This window comes from Tenrec ecaudatus, chromosome 4 (genome assembly GCF_050624435.1).
Source record: "Tenrec ecaudatus isolate mTenEca1 chromosome 4, mTenEca1.hap1, whole genome shotgun sequence".
Taxonomy (NCBI): Eukaryota; Metazoa; Chordata; class Mammalia; order Afrosoricida; family Tenrecidae; genus Tenrec; species Tenrec ecaudatus.
Genome location: NC_134533.1, coordinates 5804328 through 5817817, shown reverse-complemented (window position 1 = coordinate 5817817; position 13490 = coordinate 5804328). Strand labels below are relative to the sequence as shown.

The following is a 13490-nucleotide window of genomic DNA, read 5'->3' as shown; positions in this document are numbered from 1 at the left end:
GGATGGGGTGCCCCGAGCGGGCTCCCAGCGTCCCCAAGACGGGCTCCTGAGGGTCAGAAACACAGGCACCTCCCCGGGTCGCAGTGCAGCTGCTTCCTCTGGAAACCTCGACTTCCTGGTGGGGCGGGGCCGGGGCGGAGGGCGGGGCCTTGGCTAGGGGCGGGGCGGGGCCCGGCCGGGCCGCTGGGGGCGGGCCCTGGGCGGTGCAATCCCGGCTCGGCCCCGCCCCGTCCCGTCCGGCCCCGCCCGCGGCCCGCAGTTAGTTGTGTGGGCGGCCGCCGCCGGGAGCACCCAGCTAACTGCCTGTGGCCTGGCCGCGCCGAGGGGCATCCTGGAGCAGAGCGGCCCCGCGTGCTGCCGACCCGAGGGTGAGTGTCCCCTCTGCACGTCCCCCGCGGCCCCCGAGCTCCAGGAAGCAGATCCGGGCGACCCCCCTAGTCGGTGAATGGGGATGCAGCAGCAGCGCGGCACCACGCCTCGTGGGGGGCCCGAGGCGATGGGGACCAGGAAAACGGAGTGATAACCGCAGGGAACAAATACTGAGCCCAAACTGGGGCGCTCCGCAGCCCCTGTTGACCCATTCTACAGATGAGGAAAATAGGGCGCATGCAATAGGAAGTGGCCGAGCCTGAGACAAGCTGGGCCACCAGATTCCAGCGCCCAGGGGACCGCGTGGGAGGAGAGCGCTTTGGGGTGGGCTCCCGAGGGACCAGGAAGGGAGGGGCTCAGGGTGAGGAGGGTCTGGCGGGACCCTGTAGGACCTAGGCACCTGCACCCCATGCTGCGGAGCGGATCCCAGGTCAGGTCCACCTCGTGGTACTGAGTTGAACTCCACTGGGTTTCAGGGAAACAGGTAGCCCGGCCTTTCTTCTGCCAATCTTTAGGGTAGTAGTGCAGTCCGAACTGTTTGCAGCCGATAAGGGACGAGGTGCTTTCATTTGCTCTGAACCTGGCTGGGATGACTGACCTCTGGCTCAAGCAGGGGACAATAGGGGAGCCAGAGGAGAAGGGAGAGGTGCCGAAGGCCTGACCTGCAAGGGAGGGCCTGTGGAAAGGCCTGGTCCCTACACAACCCATGCCCATCAGGGGTTGTCCCACTCTTGGGGGCTGCCAGAATCAAGGGGAGCCAGCCCGATATCCCTGTGAATCAGACCCTCTGCATCTCACGCCGCTTCATTTGTCCAGCCAGCCCTGCAAACCACCGGGGTCAGAAACAGGCCCTTCCCCGGCTCCTCCCATGCCCGGGGCTCCGGAGCCTGGCTTGGTGACCTGTTGTTCATGTGACTTCCCCAAGTCTCAGTGAACTTATCTGTAAAATGGACTGTAGTGCCCCCCTCCCCCAGGGCTGTGATCAGTGGTTAACAGATGGCGCTGATGGCAAGATTCCTGGGGGCTCTGGGTGGCCAGCCCCGTTCATCCAAAGAGGAAGTGGAGTCCTGGAGAAGCCAGAAACTTGCCCAAGGTCATGGCTGCTTATACCCCAGCAGGACCCAGAGCCCAGGTCCCTGGCCCTCTGCTGTGTGGCTCCAGCCATGTCTTCAGCCAATGGGACCTGGCTCATCCTGCCCAAGGTCGTCCCCGCTCCACCACCCAACTGGGCTTTCACCTCTCCCAGGCTGGGGTCAGGGCTGCGGTTCTCTCCCTCTCCAGAGTGAGGTAACCCGGGGCCCAGGAGAGGAAGTGACCCGCTGGGAAGGTCCCAGCTGGCCCAGACAGCAGGCTAGTTCCAAACATCCCTCCACTCTTGCCTGCACCCCCTAAGGAAACTGCCTCCAGAAACCCAGAGTAGCTTGTCCTGGGTCCTGGGCCCCCGGCCTCAGGAGAAGGGCCACCCATGCAGGCACTGTCCCCGCCCTCCCCGCCTGCAAAGCCTTCCTGGTCTTCCTGGTTTCACTTTCCCATTTCGACACCTGGGAGGCTGCTTCCATTCTGACAGCAGCACCGTTTGCTCACGGGCACTCCTCCCTCCCTGCCTTCCTCCTGGGGCCTGAGGCCAGCCCCACCTCCTTAGTCACACAGACCCCTCCCAGCACTGTGGTCTCTGATTGTCACAGCCCCTGGGTGGAGTAGAACTGGGCCGTGAGGGAGGGGACCGGCTGAGGACCATGTGAAAATACCATGGTGGCAGCCCAGAGCCGATGGATCCCAGTGAGGTAAAGGCCAGCCCCTGCTCCAGCCTCTGTACAGAGCCGCCTCTCCCACAGCACCCCCACTTCTCTGCTGGGGTCCACAATTGGTGACTGGCCACACTGAGCCCCAAGACCACACTCACGACCTTGGGGTTTATTGTCCAAGCCTCAGGGTACAAGTCAGGCCGGGGATGAAGTAACAGGCATTTCGGAATACAGTTCTTACGTAAGGACAGTTTCCTCTTAGCCTCCATCACGGGCTCCCAGCCCTCCACCCCTGGCCTCTGCCCTGCTGGGTGCCCCACTCTGCCAGCAAGCCTCCTGCACAAGGGCACTCAGCTGCCTCACCCGGGGGGTGGGCACACCTTGCCTGCTGGTCCTGTGCCCCTGCCCTGGCGTGCCGTCTTCACTGTTGCAGCTCTGTCTTGAAGAAGTCCTGCTCTTGGGTGGAGTGAGGGCCCTTCCAATATCTGGGATTGGCTCCCTGGAAGCCTAGTGGGATGGCAAAAGTGACCAATCCATCCAAGGGGTCCATGCACCTCATTTGCATGAGCCAAAACTGCCCCATCACCTTGGTGAGGCGGAAGTACTTTATTTGCATAGTCCCACCCAGTCTGGGTTTTTTTAGGAGTCATAAGATCATGCCTCTCACTGACATCAAGTCAATCCCAATGCGGAAGGACCCTACAGGACAGGGTAGAACTGTCCCCTGTGCGTTTCCTAGATTGTAACCAAAGCCCCATCTTTCTCCCGTGGCTTCAGACTTCAGACCTTGTGGTTAGCAGCCCATTGGGTAGCCACTAAAGTGACCCATTGCAGTCTCCATAATGTGTGGAGGTAGGCAGAGGGCCCAGGCACAGTGAGCTGGGGAGAGAGGGGGAGGCTGGGGTCTGTCAGCCCAGCCCCACGCCAGCCTGGGTGGCCCTAGTCTCCCCATCCATCTGATGGGCGTGGTGCAGGGCTTCTTACCGAGCTGAGGTGTGGGATGCCTCTGACTGAGCCCCCTCCCCACCTGCCCACAGGACCATGGGTGCCATGTTCCGGGGCGAGGAGGTGGTGCTGACTCAGCTCTTTCTGCCCACTGCTGCGGCCTACACCTGCGTGAGCCAGCTTGGTGAGCTGGGCCTCGTGGAGTTCCGAGATGTGAGTAGACGCTGCCAAGCTGGGCTGGGGGGCTGGGCTTCTCCGCGGTGTCCCTGCTGAGACCGACCAACAATCTAATCTGAAGGTGGGCCCCTGTGTAGGCCGGGGAGACTAGAGAAACAAATCCAGAGACACTCATATGTGTGTGATAGAGAACTGTATATCAAAGAGTCATTGTATAATAAGAAAACATCCCAGCCCAGTCCAGATGACGTCCATGAGTCTGATATTAGCCCATATGTCCAATGCCAATTTATAAGCTCCTCTTCAGACTCATGCAACACATGCAATGATGCCAGATGCAGGAAGATCACAGGCCGGTGGGTGGACGGTCTTGTGGATCCAGTGGTGGTGGAAGCATCTCAGCGCTGGCATGGGTCTCCACTTGGCCCCTCCAGCTCCAGGACTCTGGTTCCCAACGGCATAGCTCCATGTGGCTTGCCAGCAGGAAAACGAAACAGAGTATGGGTCTGGCCTCCAGTGAGCTATTTCTCTCCTTAGCGCAGTGGTTCTCAGCCTTCCTCATGCCACGACCCGTTCATACAGTTCCTCATGTGGTGGTGACCCCCCCAACTATAAAATTATTTTCGTTGCTACTTCATCATTGTCATTTTGCTTCTGTTATGAATCGGGTAACCCCTGTGAAAGGGTCGTTCAACCCCCAAGGGGGTCGAGACCCACAGGTCGAGAACTGCTGCCTTAGCACCTCCCAATGAGGTCATCATGCTGCGACCTGATTGACAGGCTAAACGTCACCCCTTCGCTCTTATAGTCTCAAGTTGACACCAGATGATGTAACTACCACAGCCCCTTCTGCAGAGGCCACCTCCCCAATATTGAAGGCCCTCTGACATCCACAGTGAAGCATGTGACGACCAGTCTAAAGATGGGCGGTTCAAACCCACCGGGGGCAGCTCAGAAGAAAGGCCCGACAGTCTGCCCAGAGCCCCAGGGGGCGACTCTGCTCTGCACCAGGGGCGGCCCCAGGTCAAGAAGTTTCTCGATGGCAACTGACAACTGTCCCTTGGGGCCTCCAGCCCTGCTCGAATCAGGCAGCCCCTCCCATCAGGGACTCTGTTCTTGGGACATCCAGAGGCTACCCTGCCCTGGCCCCAGCCAGCACAGAGGGCTGACCACCCCTCCAGTTGGCCGCCTGGACACTCAGCATCTTGCTGGAGGACCTGGCCGAGGCCTGAGCAGAGACACACCCCTGCCCCCTCCTGGGTGCACTGACTCCTCTCTGTGGCCCGCGCAGCTCAATGCATCCGTGAGTGCCTTCCAGCGACGGTTCGTGGTGGACGTCCGGCGCTGCGAGGAGCTGGAGAAGACGTTCAGTGAGTGGAGGCCAGGCGGGCTGGTCGGGAGAGGGGCTGCTTAGCCAGCAGGGAGGTGGGGCCCTCTGGGGAGCGGGGCAGCCTTGAATACCTGGAAAAGGCCTTGAATACTAAGAGGGCTTGGACTTTGTCCCATGCAGTGGGGAGGATGGAACCTCCGTCCCTGTCCAGCCCCCCTAGGAGGAGGCACTGGCACCGAGATAGAGCACCCACCTGGTTGGTCTAAGGAGCCCTGGGGGAGTGAGCTGTAAGCAAGCGCTCAGCTGCTTACCGAAGGGTCAGGAGTTCGAGCCTGCTCAGGAGCTCCTCGGCAGTGGGGTCCAGTCAAGATTTCAGTCAAGGAAACCGTCACCCCTCCTTATGGGCGTGGGGACCAGCTCAAGGGCACCCAGCAAGGAACTCACTGCAGTGGGGTCCATTCAGAGTCCGAGTGACCGTGGTCTGAGTGGGTGCAATACTGTCTCTGTGTGTTTGCCTGTATTTCGGGACTTGCTAGTCTGTGCCTTGGGTGCCGGTCACCACACTGTTTTAATGATTTAAGTTTTATAAGATGTTCCTTACACTTTTATTTTATTCACATCTTTTTAATTCTGGAAAATTCCGAGTAGTACAAATAGGACACATTCCTTATGTCTCTTGTCACAAATGGACACGCATGTCAGGGCCGGGATAAAAGCCATGCCCAAGCCACACCCACTGCGGTTGAACTGATAGGGATTCTGATGGAGCCCACAGGTGAGTTAGGGCAGGACAGAGTGGCCCCGCCCCTGTGGGTTTCTGGGGCTGTAACTGTTTTAGGGAGCAGAGGCCATAAACCAAACCAAACTCACTGCCACTGCGTCATTTTCCAACTCAGGGCCCCTGTAGGTTTCCGAGACTATCACTCTTTACTGGAGCAGACAGTCTCATCTGTCTCCCACCAAGCAGCTGGGGGTTTCGAACTGCAGGCCTTGAACACAGCCTGACACGTAACCACTATGCCATCCAGGCCTCCAAGAATCAGACTTGTTAGACATGCTCACCCTGGGCTGCCTGCTCGGGAGACTCGTGACAGCTGTGGGCCCTGGGCCTGGCCAAGCCATTGCCCGGGGGCTGTGCAGAGGGAAAGCCACCCCACCGGAGCCCAGAGGGACGGCAGGGGCCTCCTGGGATGGAAGTTCGCCCTGTGAGTTTCAGGGCGCTCTGACTTGTAGCCTTAGTTGACTGGAGGCAGATGGGAGTTTGAGGATGAGACTTGGGGTCCTCAGGGGGCCCACTGACCCTGTTCTCCGGCCCCCCAGCATTCCTACAGGAGGAGGTGCGGCGAGCCAGCCTGGTGCTGCCTGTGCCCGAGGGGAGACTGCCAGCGCCCCCGCCCCGAGACCTGCTCCAAATCCAAGAGGAGACCGAGCGGCTGGGGCAGGAGCTGCGGGATGTGCGGGGCAACCAGCAGGCCTTGCGGGCCCAGCTGCATCAGCTGCAGCTCCACGCTGCCGTGCTGAGCCAGGGCCACGGCCCCCCGGTCCGTGCCCACCCAGGTGGGGGAGTGGGAATGGGAAACCCCTGCACCCAGCTCACAGTGCCTTTCACTCCTAGGCCGAGGCCTCCCAGCCTGAGGGACTCTCGGAGAGGGTCCCACTGCTTCACTCCTCCGGGGGGCCACACCAGAACCTGAGGGTCAAGTGAGTGGGGGCAGGCCTGCCAAGCTGGCTCCTGGTCCAGGGCTTCCCCCGCCTGCAAGCCCCTGCTCTGGGGCTGCTCTGTCCCCCCTGGGCCCTGTCCCGGGTCTTATTCTCGCCCTGGGGGCCCTCTGCTTTGGCCCTGGCAGGGCGGGTGGCATGAGCAGTGCCTCATCCTTGCAGCTTTGTGGCGGGAGCGGTGGAGCCGCACAAGGCTGCTGCCCTGGAGCGCCTGCTGTGGAGGGCCTGCCGCGGCTTCCTCATCGCTAGCTTCTTGGAGGTGGAGCAGCCGCTGGAGGACCCGGTGACGGTGAGTGGCAGGGCTGGCGGTGGGGCTGGCTGGGGTGGGGCTCAGGTGGGTGTATGTTGAGCGAAGGCTGGGGTATGTGGGTGGGCCAGTTGCCATGAGTGGTCAGAGTGGGGCGCCTGGGACTCAAGATCAACCTGAACTGGCTCTGGCAGGGGGAGCCGGCCACCTGGATGACCTTCCTCATCTCCTACTGGGGTGAGCAGATCGGGCAGAAGATCCGCAAGATCACCGATTGGTGAGTCCATGCTGCCTTCTGGCCAAGGATGTTCAGAGCTCTGTGCAGCCAGGCACCGGTCTCTGGGGGACGCCATCGCGCCCAAGCCCTGCCTGCCCACAGCCTTGGGCACAGACCACTTCCCCAACCCAGAATGCAGCTGGCCCAGGTGCCCTCAGCACCCCTTGTCCCCGCCAGCTTCCACTGCCACGTCTTCCCGTTTGAGGAGCAGGAGGCAGCCCGCCGTGGGGTCCTGCAGCAACTGCACCAGCAGAGTGAGGAGTTGCGGGAGGTATGACCCTCCCGGGCTGGCGGAGCAGGGTCCCCTGCCTACCGGCCCCCCTCAGCTTCTCCTCCTGACTTCCGGTTCTGGCCCCAGGTCCTGGGCGAGACCGAGCGGTTCCTGAGCCAGGTGCTGGACCGCGTGCAGCGGCTGCTGCCGCCCTGGCAGGTGCAAATCCGCAAGATGAAGGCCGTGTACCTGGTTCTGAACCAGTGCAGCGTGAGCGCCACCCACAAGTGCCTCATCGCCGAGGCCTGGTGCCCGACGCGCGACCTGCCCACCCTGCAGCGAGCCCTGCAGGAAAGCTCGGTGAGCACCCGCTCTGCCCGCTGCCCTACCCACTGACCTCCACCCTCCCACAGCACACCTCGGGCCCGCCCCCACACCTTTGCCTATCCAGGTCCACCCGGGCCCCAGCCCCAGCAAGCTCTGCCACCCCGGACTTGGAGCCGCTGGGGCGGGGTCAGTCACACCTGGGGCTGTTGAGGCTGTGGGACAGTCAGGTGAACGGGTTTAAAGCCGGGCTGTGAGGGCAACCTTGGGGCCCCAGGTGGGTCCTGGGTGCGCATTGGTGGTAATGGGGCGCCCTCTCCTGGACACTGACTTCCAACACCTTTTTGACGGGGTCCCCGACAGGCAACTCAAGTGTGTGTCTCTGTCCCCCCCCTCCCTGTGCCCTCCGGTGCCCCAGAACGAAGTGGGTGTGAGTGCCGTGGCGCACAGCATCCCCTGCCGCGACATGCCCCCGACGCTCATCCGCACCAACCGCTTCACCGCCAGCTTCCAGGGCATCGTGGATGCCTACGGCGTGAGCAGCTACCGGGAGGTCAACCCTGGTGAGCTCCCCATGTCTTGGGCCATGCTAGAGGCCCCGCCCCGCAGGCCCATCTCCTCATGTGCCTGGGGGGCAGCTGGGCCATCAGACCCACTGTGGAGCATTGTGGTCTCCGTGGGCCAATTGTCCCGTATTCCTGACCATAGCGCCTCATGGGCAGGTCACAGCCCATCTATCAGTTGACGCTTGCTTGTGTGTGGCTTTGATACCAAATGTGTTCCAAAGTGTTCCCAGGGTGAGACGAGGAAGAAAGTCCTGGAAACACCTCAGGACCAATAATGAGAGTAGCGGTACCAGGAAGGGAAGGGGAAGGTGGGGCAGAAAGGGGGAACCAACTGGTCACAATGATCTACATATAACCCCCTCCGGGGGGGACAAACAACAGAAAAGTGGGTGAAGGGAGACAGCGGTCAGTGTAAGACATGACAAAAATAATAATTTATAAATTATCAAGGGTTCATGAGGGAGGGAGGGAAGGAGGGTGGGGGGAATGAGCTGATACCAAGGGCTCAAGTAGAAAACAAATGTTTTGAAAATGCTGATGGCGACCTATGTACAAATGTGCTGGACACATTGGATGGATGGACGGACTGTGTTAAAAGCCCCAACAAAATGATTTTTAATAGTAAAATAAAATAAAGATAGCCCCCCCCCCCAAAAAAAGAGAAGGGCTGGCGATCTGCTTCCAGAAGTCTGCACAGCAGGAAGGAGGGCTGTCCACAAGGGCAGGTTGGAAAGCTTGCTGGAAATTCCCACCTCAGTGTGGATCCCCCTCTGCCTGTGGTCCGCGCTGCAGCGGGAGGCGCTGCGGCTGGATCCTGGCCTGGCCCCACAGTGCAAGGACTACTTCAGGAAGACTGCAAGGCCCACGGGCGCTTGCCTTCCCACGGGGAAGTACGTTGACAGGGTCCCAGAGTTAGAGAAAGCGTGAGCTATTGCAAAAGTGCGCCAACTGACGCGGCGACAGGGAGTGAGCACACACGCAGCTGGGAAGATGGCGCTGGCAGGGAGTTGTGGGCACACGCAGGGTCTGACGAGCACCAGGAAGTGCAGTGACCTGAGCTATGCCTGCCTGTCCGTCCATCTCAAACGCACCCAGAACCGAACCGACGCTGTGCGGCAGAGAACGACCCGTAGGATTTCTGAGCTGTGCTCTTAGCAAGCAGACGGCCCATGGGGGTGTGGATGGGTTCCAGCCATAGCGTGCTTAACTGCTGTGCCACCAGGGCCCCTTTTAACTCACTACCATCGAGTCCCCGCCCACTCATGGCGATGACCCTACAGGGCAAGGTAGAACTTTTTACAAGAGTAGAAACTTGTCTCTCTCCCTCTGAGAGGCTGGTGGTTTCGAATTGCTGATCTTGAGATTAACAGCCCATAAATCCCTAGCGACTGAGGCAGCTTTTAGAGGGAAATGGCAGAGAGCTTAACGAGGGAGCCTAAGTTCACCCAGCTGCGAGTGGTGGGCGATTACAGGCCGGCGGCCTCAACATGCAAACGCCCCTCTGCACCGTCTGGGGCCTTAGACCTCGTGCCCTGGCATGGACCCACCCGGGGCCCAGCTGACTGCCTCTTCCGCCCCCAGCGCCCTACACCATCATCACCTTCCCCTTCCTCTTCGCTGTGATGTTCGGCGACGTGGGCCACGGGCTGCTCATGTTCCTCTTTGCGCTAGCCATGGTGCTGGCCGAGGACCGGCCTGCGGTCAAGGCTGCGCAGAACGAGGTGAGGGTCTGGCGGGGTCCCAGGGGCGGAGGGGCGGGGCCTGGCAGTCCCTCTTGGTGCTGAGCCTTCCCGCACCAGATCTGGCAGACCTTCTTCGGGGGTCGCTACCTGCTCCTGCTCATGGGCCTGTTCTCCGTCTACACCGGCTTCGTCTACAACGAGTGCTTCAGCCGCGCCACCACCATCTTCCCCTCCGGCTGGAGTGTGGCCTCCATGGTCAACCAATCGGGTTGGAGGTGAGACCATGACACTGCCCCATGCCTGCACGGTCCTGCCCTCTGCCCCCTAGGCCTCTCCGCAGCCCCATAGCTCCACCCTGTGACTCACCCATGGGCTCCATCCAAATCACGCTTGCCCACAGTGATGCCTACCTGGCCCAGCACCCACTGCTCACACTGGACCCAAACGTCACCGGCGTTTTCCGTGGACCCTACCCCTTTGGCATCGACCCCGTGAGTCCTGGGCCTTCTGAGGCAGGTGGTGCCGCCCGAGGGCGGGAGGAGCCTGGGGGCTCTGGACCCACAGCTCTCCCCCTTCCTCCTCTGCTGCATCTCCTGCTGGGGACTCGGGGGCCTTTCAGGCCACCCCCCACTCTAGTGGAAGGAGCAGTCCTGCTATCAGTAACAGATACAAGACACAGTGTGTGTGTGTGTGGGGGGAGGGTTTGTATATGATGCTTGCTTGTAAGGGCACTGAGTGAGGCCCAGGGCTGCCAGGCAGGGAGGCAGCAGGTGGGTGGGCCTGGTGTTGCGGGCACCACCGTGCACAGACACGGTGAGGAGTGCCGATCCTGCCCCACCAGATCTGGAGCCTGGCCGACAACCACCTGAGCTTCCTCAACTCCTTCAAGATGAAGATGTCCGTGGTGCTCGGTGTCATCCACATGACCTTCGGGGTGGTCCTGGGAGTCTTCAACCACGTGTGAGAGCCAGCACTGCGGGTGGTGGGCCAGGGGGCCCTGGCCCAGCAGAGCTGGCACATGTGACCTGCTTCCCTTCCGCCCGGCCCAGGCACTTTGGCCAGTACCACCGGCTGCTGCTGGAATTCCTGCCCCAGCTGATCTTCCTGCTCGGGCTCTTTGGCTACCTCGTCTTCATGGTCACCTACAAGTGGCTGTGTATCACCGTCGCCAAAGCCGCCTCAGCCCCCAGCATCCTCATCCACTTCATCAACATGTTCCTCTTCTCCCAAAGTCCTACCAACCAGCAGCTGTACCATGGGCAGGTGGGTGGGGGCCGAGGAGCCAGCCTCACACCCCTCCTGGGTCCTGTGGTCTGGGCCCCACTCCGAGATCCCGTGCCCGTGTCTGAAAGTGGGCGGGAACATGGGTCCGAGGCCCTGAGCTGTCTTCACACAGGGAGGGAACCCCAAAGCATAGAAGGTTCTAGAAGGCTGAGGCTTCCTTGGTGCATGTTTAAAACGAGGGGCTCTGGGGGCGGGGATGCAGCACGGGGGCCCGAGGGAGACCTGCTGTAGGCCTCTGCCAGCTCTTCCCCCACCCTCACCCTGCCCACCGGCAGGAGGCCGTCCAGTCCACGCTGGTAGTCCTGGCCTTGGTCATGGTGCCTATCCTGCTGCTGGGAACACCTTTGTACCTGCGCTGGCAGCACCTCCGCCGCCACCGTCGCCACCCACCCAGGCAGCCATCTGGCACCCAACAGGTCAGTAGAGGCTTAGAGGGCAGGGGGTGCTGATTGGGAGATGCACCCCTAGAGCTGTGGGGGTCACTGATGCTGCTGCCCTGCCCAGGACGAGGACAAGGCTGGGCTCCTGGAATCCGATGGCCCCATGTCCGTGAACGGCTGGGGCTCCGATGAGGAGAAGGCAGGGTCCTCTGGGGCCGAGGAGCACAATGAGGTCAGTGCGGGGCCTGCCTGACGGGGTGGGGGCAGCCAAGGGCCTCGCCGTCCCCTAACTGTGGTCCCTGCCCTGCTGCAGTTCATCTTCTCCGAAGTCTTCATGCACCAGGCCATCCACACCATCGAGTTCTGCCTGGGCTGCATCTCCAACACGGCCTCCTACCTGCGCCTGTGGGCCCTCAGCCTGGCGCATGCCCGTGAGTGGCCTGGCCGGGGAGGACTCTTGGTGGCATCCCCGCTCTGTGCTCCTGGGCAGGGCCCTCAAGGGGGTGGTGGGCAGTGAACTCAGGCTGGCAACTCTGTGCTGTCCCCAGAGCTGTCCGAAGTGCTGTGGGCCATGGTGATGCGCGTGGGCCTGCGTGAGGGGCGGGAGCTGGGCGTGGCGGCGCTCGTGCTGGTGCCCGTGTTCGCCGCCTTCGCAGTGCTGACCGTGGCCATCCTGCTGGTTATGGAGGGGCTCTCGGCCTTCCTGCACGCGCTGCGGCTGCATTGGTGAGTGCCGGCGGGCTGGGGGAGGGGACTGGGAGGGGGGTGAGGGGAGGCCTTGGGCCACCTGATCCTCGCCTCCGCTGCCCTCCCCTCCAGGGTGGAGTTCCAGAACAAGTTCTACTTGGGCACTGGCTACAGGCTGAACCCTTTCACCTTCGCCCGCGAAGAGGAGTAGCCCGCACGACACACACACACACACGTTTCCCCTCCCGTATCCCGATGGAGGAAATAACGGAATAAAGAGCCAGGTCCCTGAGCGGCCCCCAGCCTGTCTGTTCTGGGGTGGTGGGGAGTCCTCCATGCACCTTGGGTTGGGGTAATGCTGTGGTGTGGAGGTGCCGCAACAGCTTCTGGGTTCAGAGGTGAGGGCAGCCCAGGGGCAGACCTAGCAGGAGGAAGCTTCCAGCACATTCCAGCCAAAGATGAAGTTTCTTAGGCAGCCAGTGTGGAGGAGCGAGCTCCCTCTGTGAGGTGTGCAAACTGGCTTTAAGGATCTGCTTGGGGTGCCTCTTGTGGATCCGGCGGATGTCTGGGGCTTGACCCCAGCTAGGCACAGAGGGCCCTGCCTGGGTACTGGTGATCCCAACCAAAGGCCTGAGGTTCCAGGGATGGGCAGGCCTACCCCCTTGCTGGGTGGGCTCATGTGCTGCCCGCAGCGCCCCTCCTGTCTGCTGGGGCTTTGCCACTCTGCTCATGGCCAGGTCTGAGATGGGCTGTGGAGGGCAGTGAGGAGGGAGCGTGCCAGGAACCATGGCATTTTGCGGGTATGAGCATATGGGATCAGGTGAGGGCAGCCTTTGACAATGTCTCTGGGGTCTCTGGGTGTCTGGCCCTGGTGTGAGCTCACCTCAGCGACTGGACCAGGAACAGCCAGGGTAGCAGGTAGAGGCTGAGATCTTGGTCAGTGACCCATGATGGCCGAGGCCTGCTCAGGAGCCAGTGGCCTGGCCAGGTGGGGTGGTTCTGAGTGGGGCAGGGCCTCGGAGTGGTGCTGGCTGCTGTACTGCCTGCATAGGCTGGTGGGCGGAAGCTCCCTCTCACCTGTCAGCATCCGGGCCCTTGCATGGCGGCACCAGGGTCCCCCTTTTAAATTGGGATCTTTTTGTTCACGTGTGAGAACGCTGGCAGTTTTAAGCAGGAGTAAGGGGCTTTTGTCTTGTGCTATTTGGGTGTAGAAACACCTTTATCTACTGACACTGTTTACGTGGTAGACAGTCACACTGCCCCAGCCACTCTGTCCCCTCTTCTACTCAGACCCCAGCCACCCAGTGTCCCACTGCCTCAGCCGCCACTGTTCCCAGGCCATTGCAGTCCTCAGGCTCTGCCCCTGGGGGTGGCAGGGCTAAGTGCTGGGTGCCTGCTGGGTGGCTCACAGACGGAGCAGTCAGAGCCCGAGCGCGGCCTCCCAGATAACCCCCTGGGAAGGCCCCAGAGAATGACTCAGGCCGAGGGCCAGCAGGGAGAGGTACCGCACGTCCCAGGACACATCTGAAGGTGACGGCGCAGTGGAA

At 61.5% G+C, this 13490-nt stretch overlaps 1 protein-coding gene across 1 annotated transcript; it reads left to right on the top strand.

The window, feature by feature from the left end:
* The first annotated feature begins 245 nt into the window (after positions 1–245).
* TCIRG1 (T cell immune regulator 1, ATPase H+ transporting V0 subunit a3) lies at positions 246–12235 on the top strand. Its single transcript, XM_075545262.1, has 20 exons — positions 246–368; positions 3152–3272; positions 4528–4606; positions 5887–6107; positions 6182–6267; positions 6448–6574; positions 6727–6809; positions 6987–7080; positions 7168–7380; positions 7763–7907; positions 9492–9631; positions 9710–9867; positions 9993–10083; positions 10434–10552; positions 10642–10855; positions 11152–11292; positions 11381–11488; positions 11570–11687; positions 11805–11982; positions 12076–12235. Exons 2-20 carry the CDS (start codon positions 3156–3158, stop codon positions 12152–12154), a joined length of 2511 nt encoding a protein of 836 aa, XP_075401377.1. The 5' UTR covers positions 246–368; positions 3152–3155; the 3' UTR covers positions 12155–12235.
* Positions 12236–13490: the final 1255 nt, after the last annotated feature.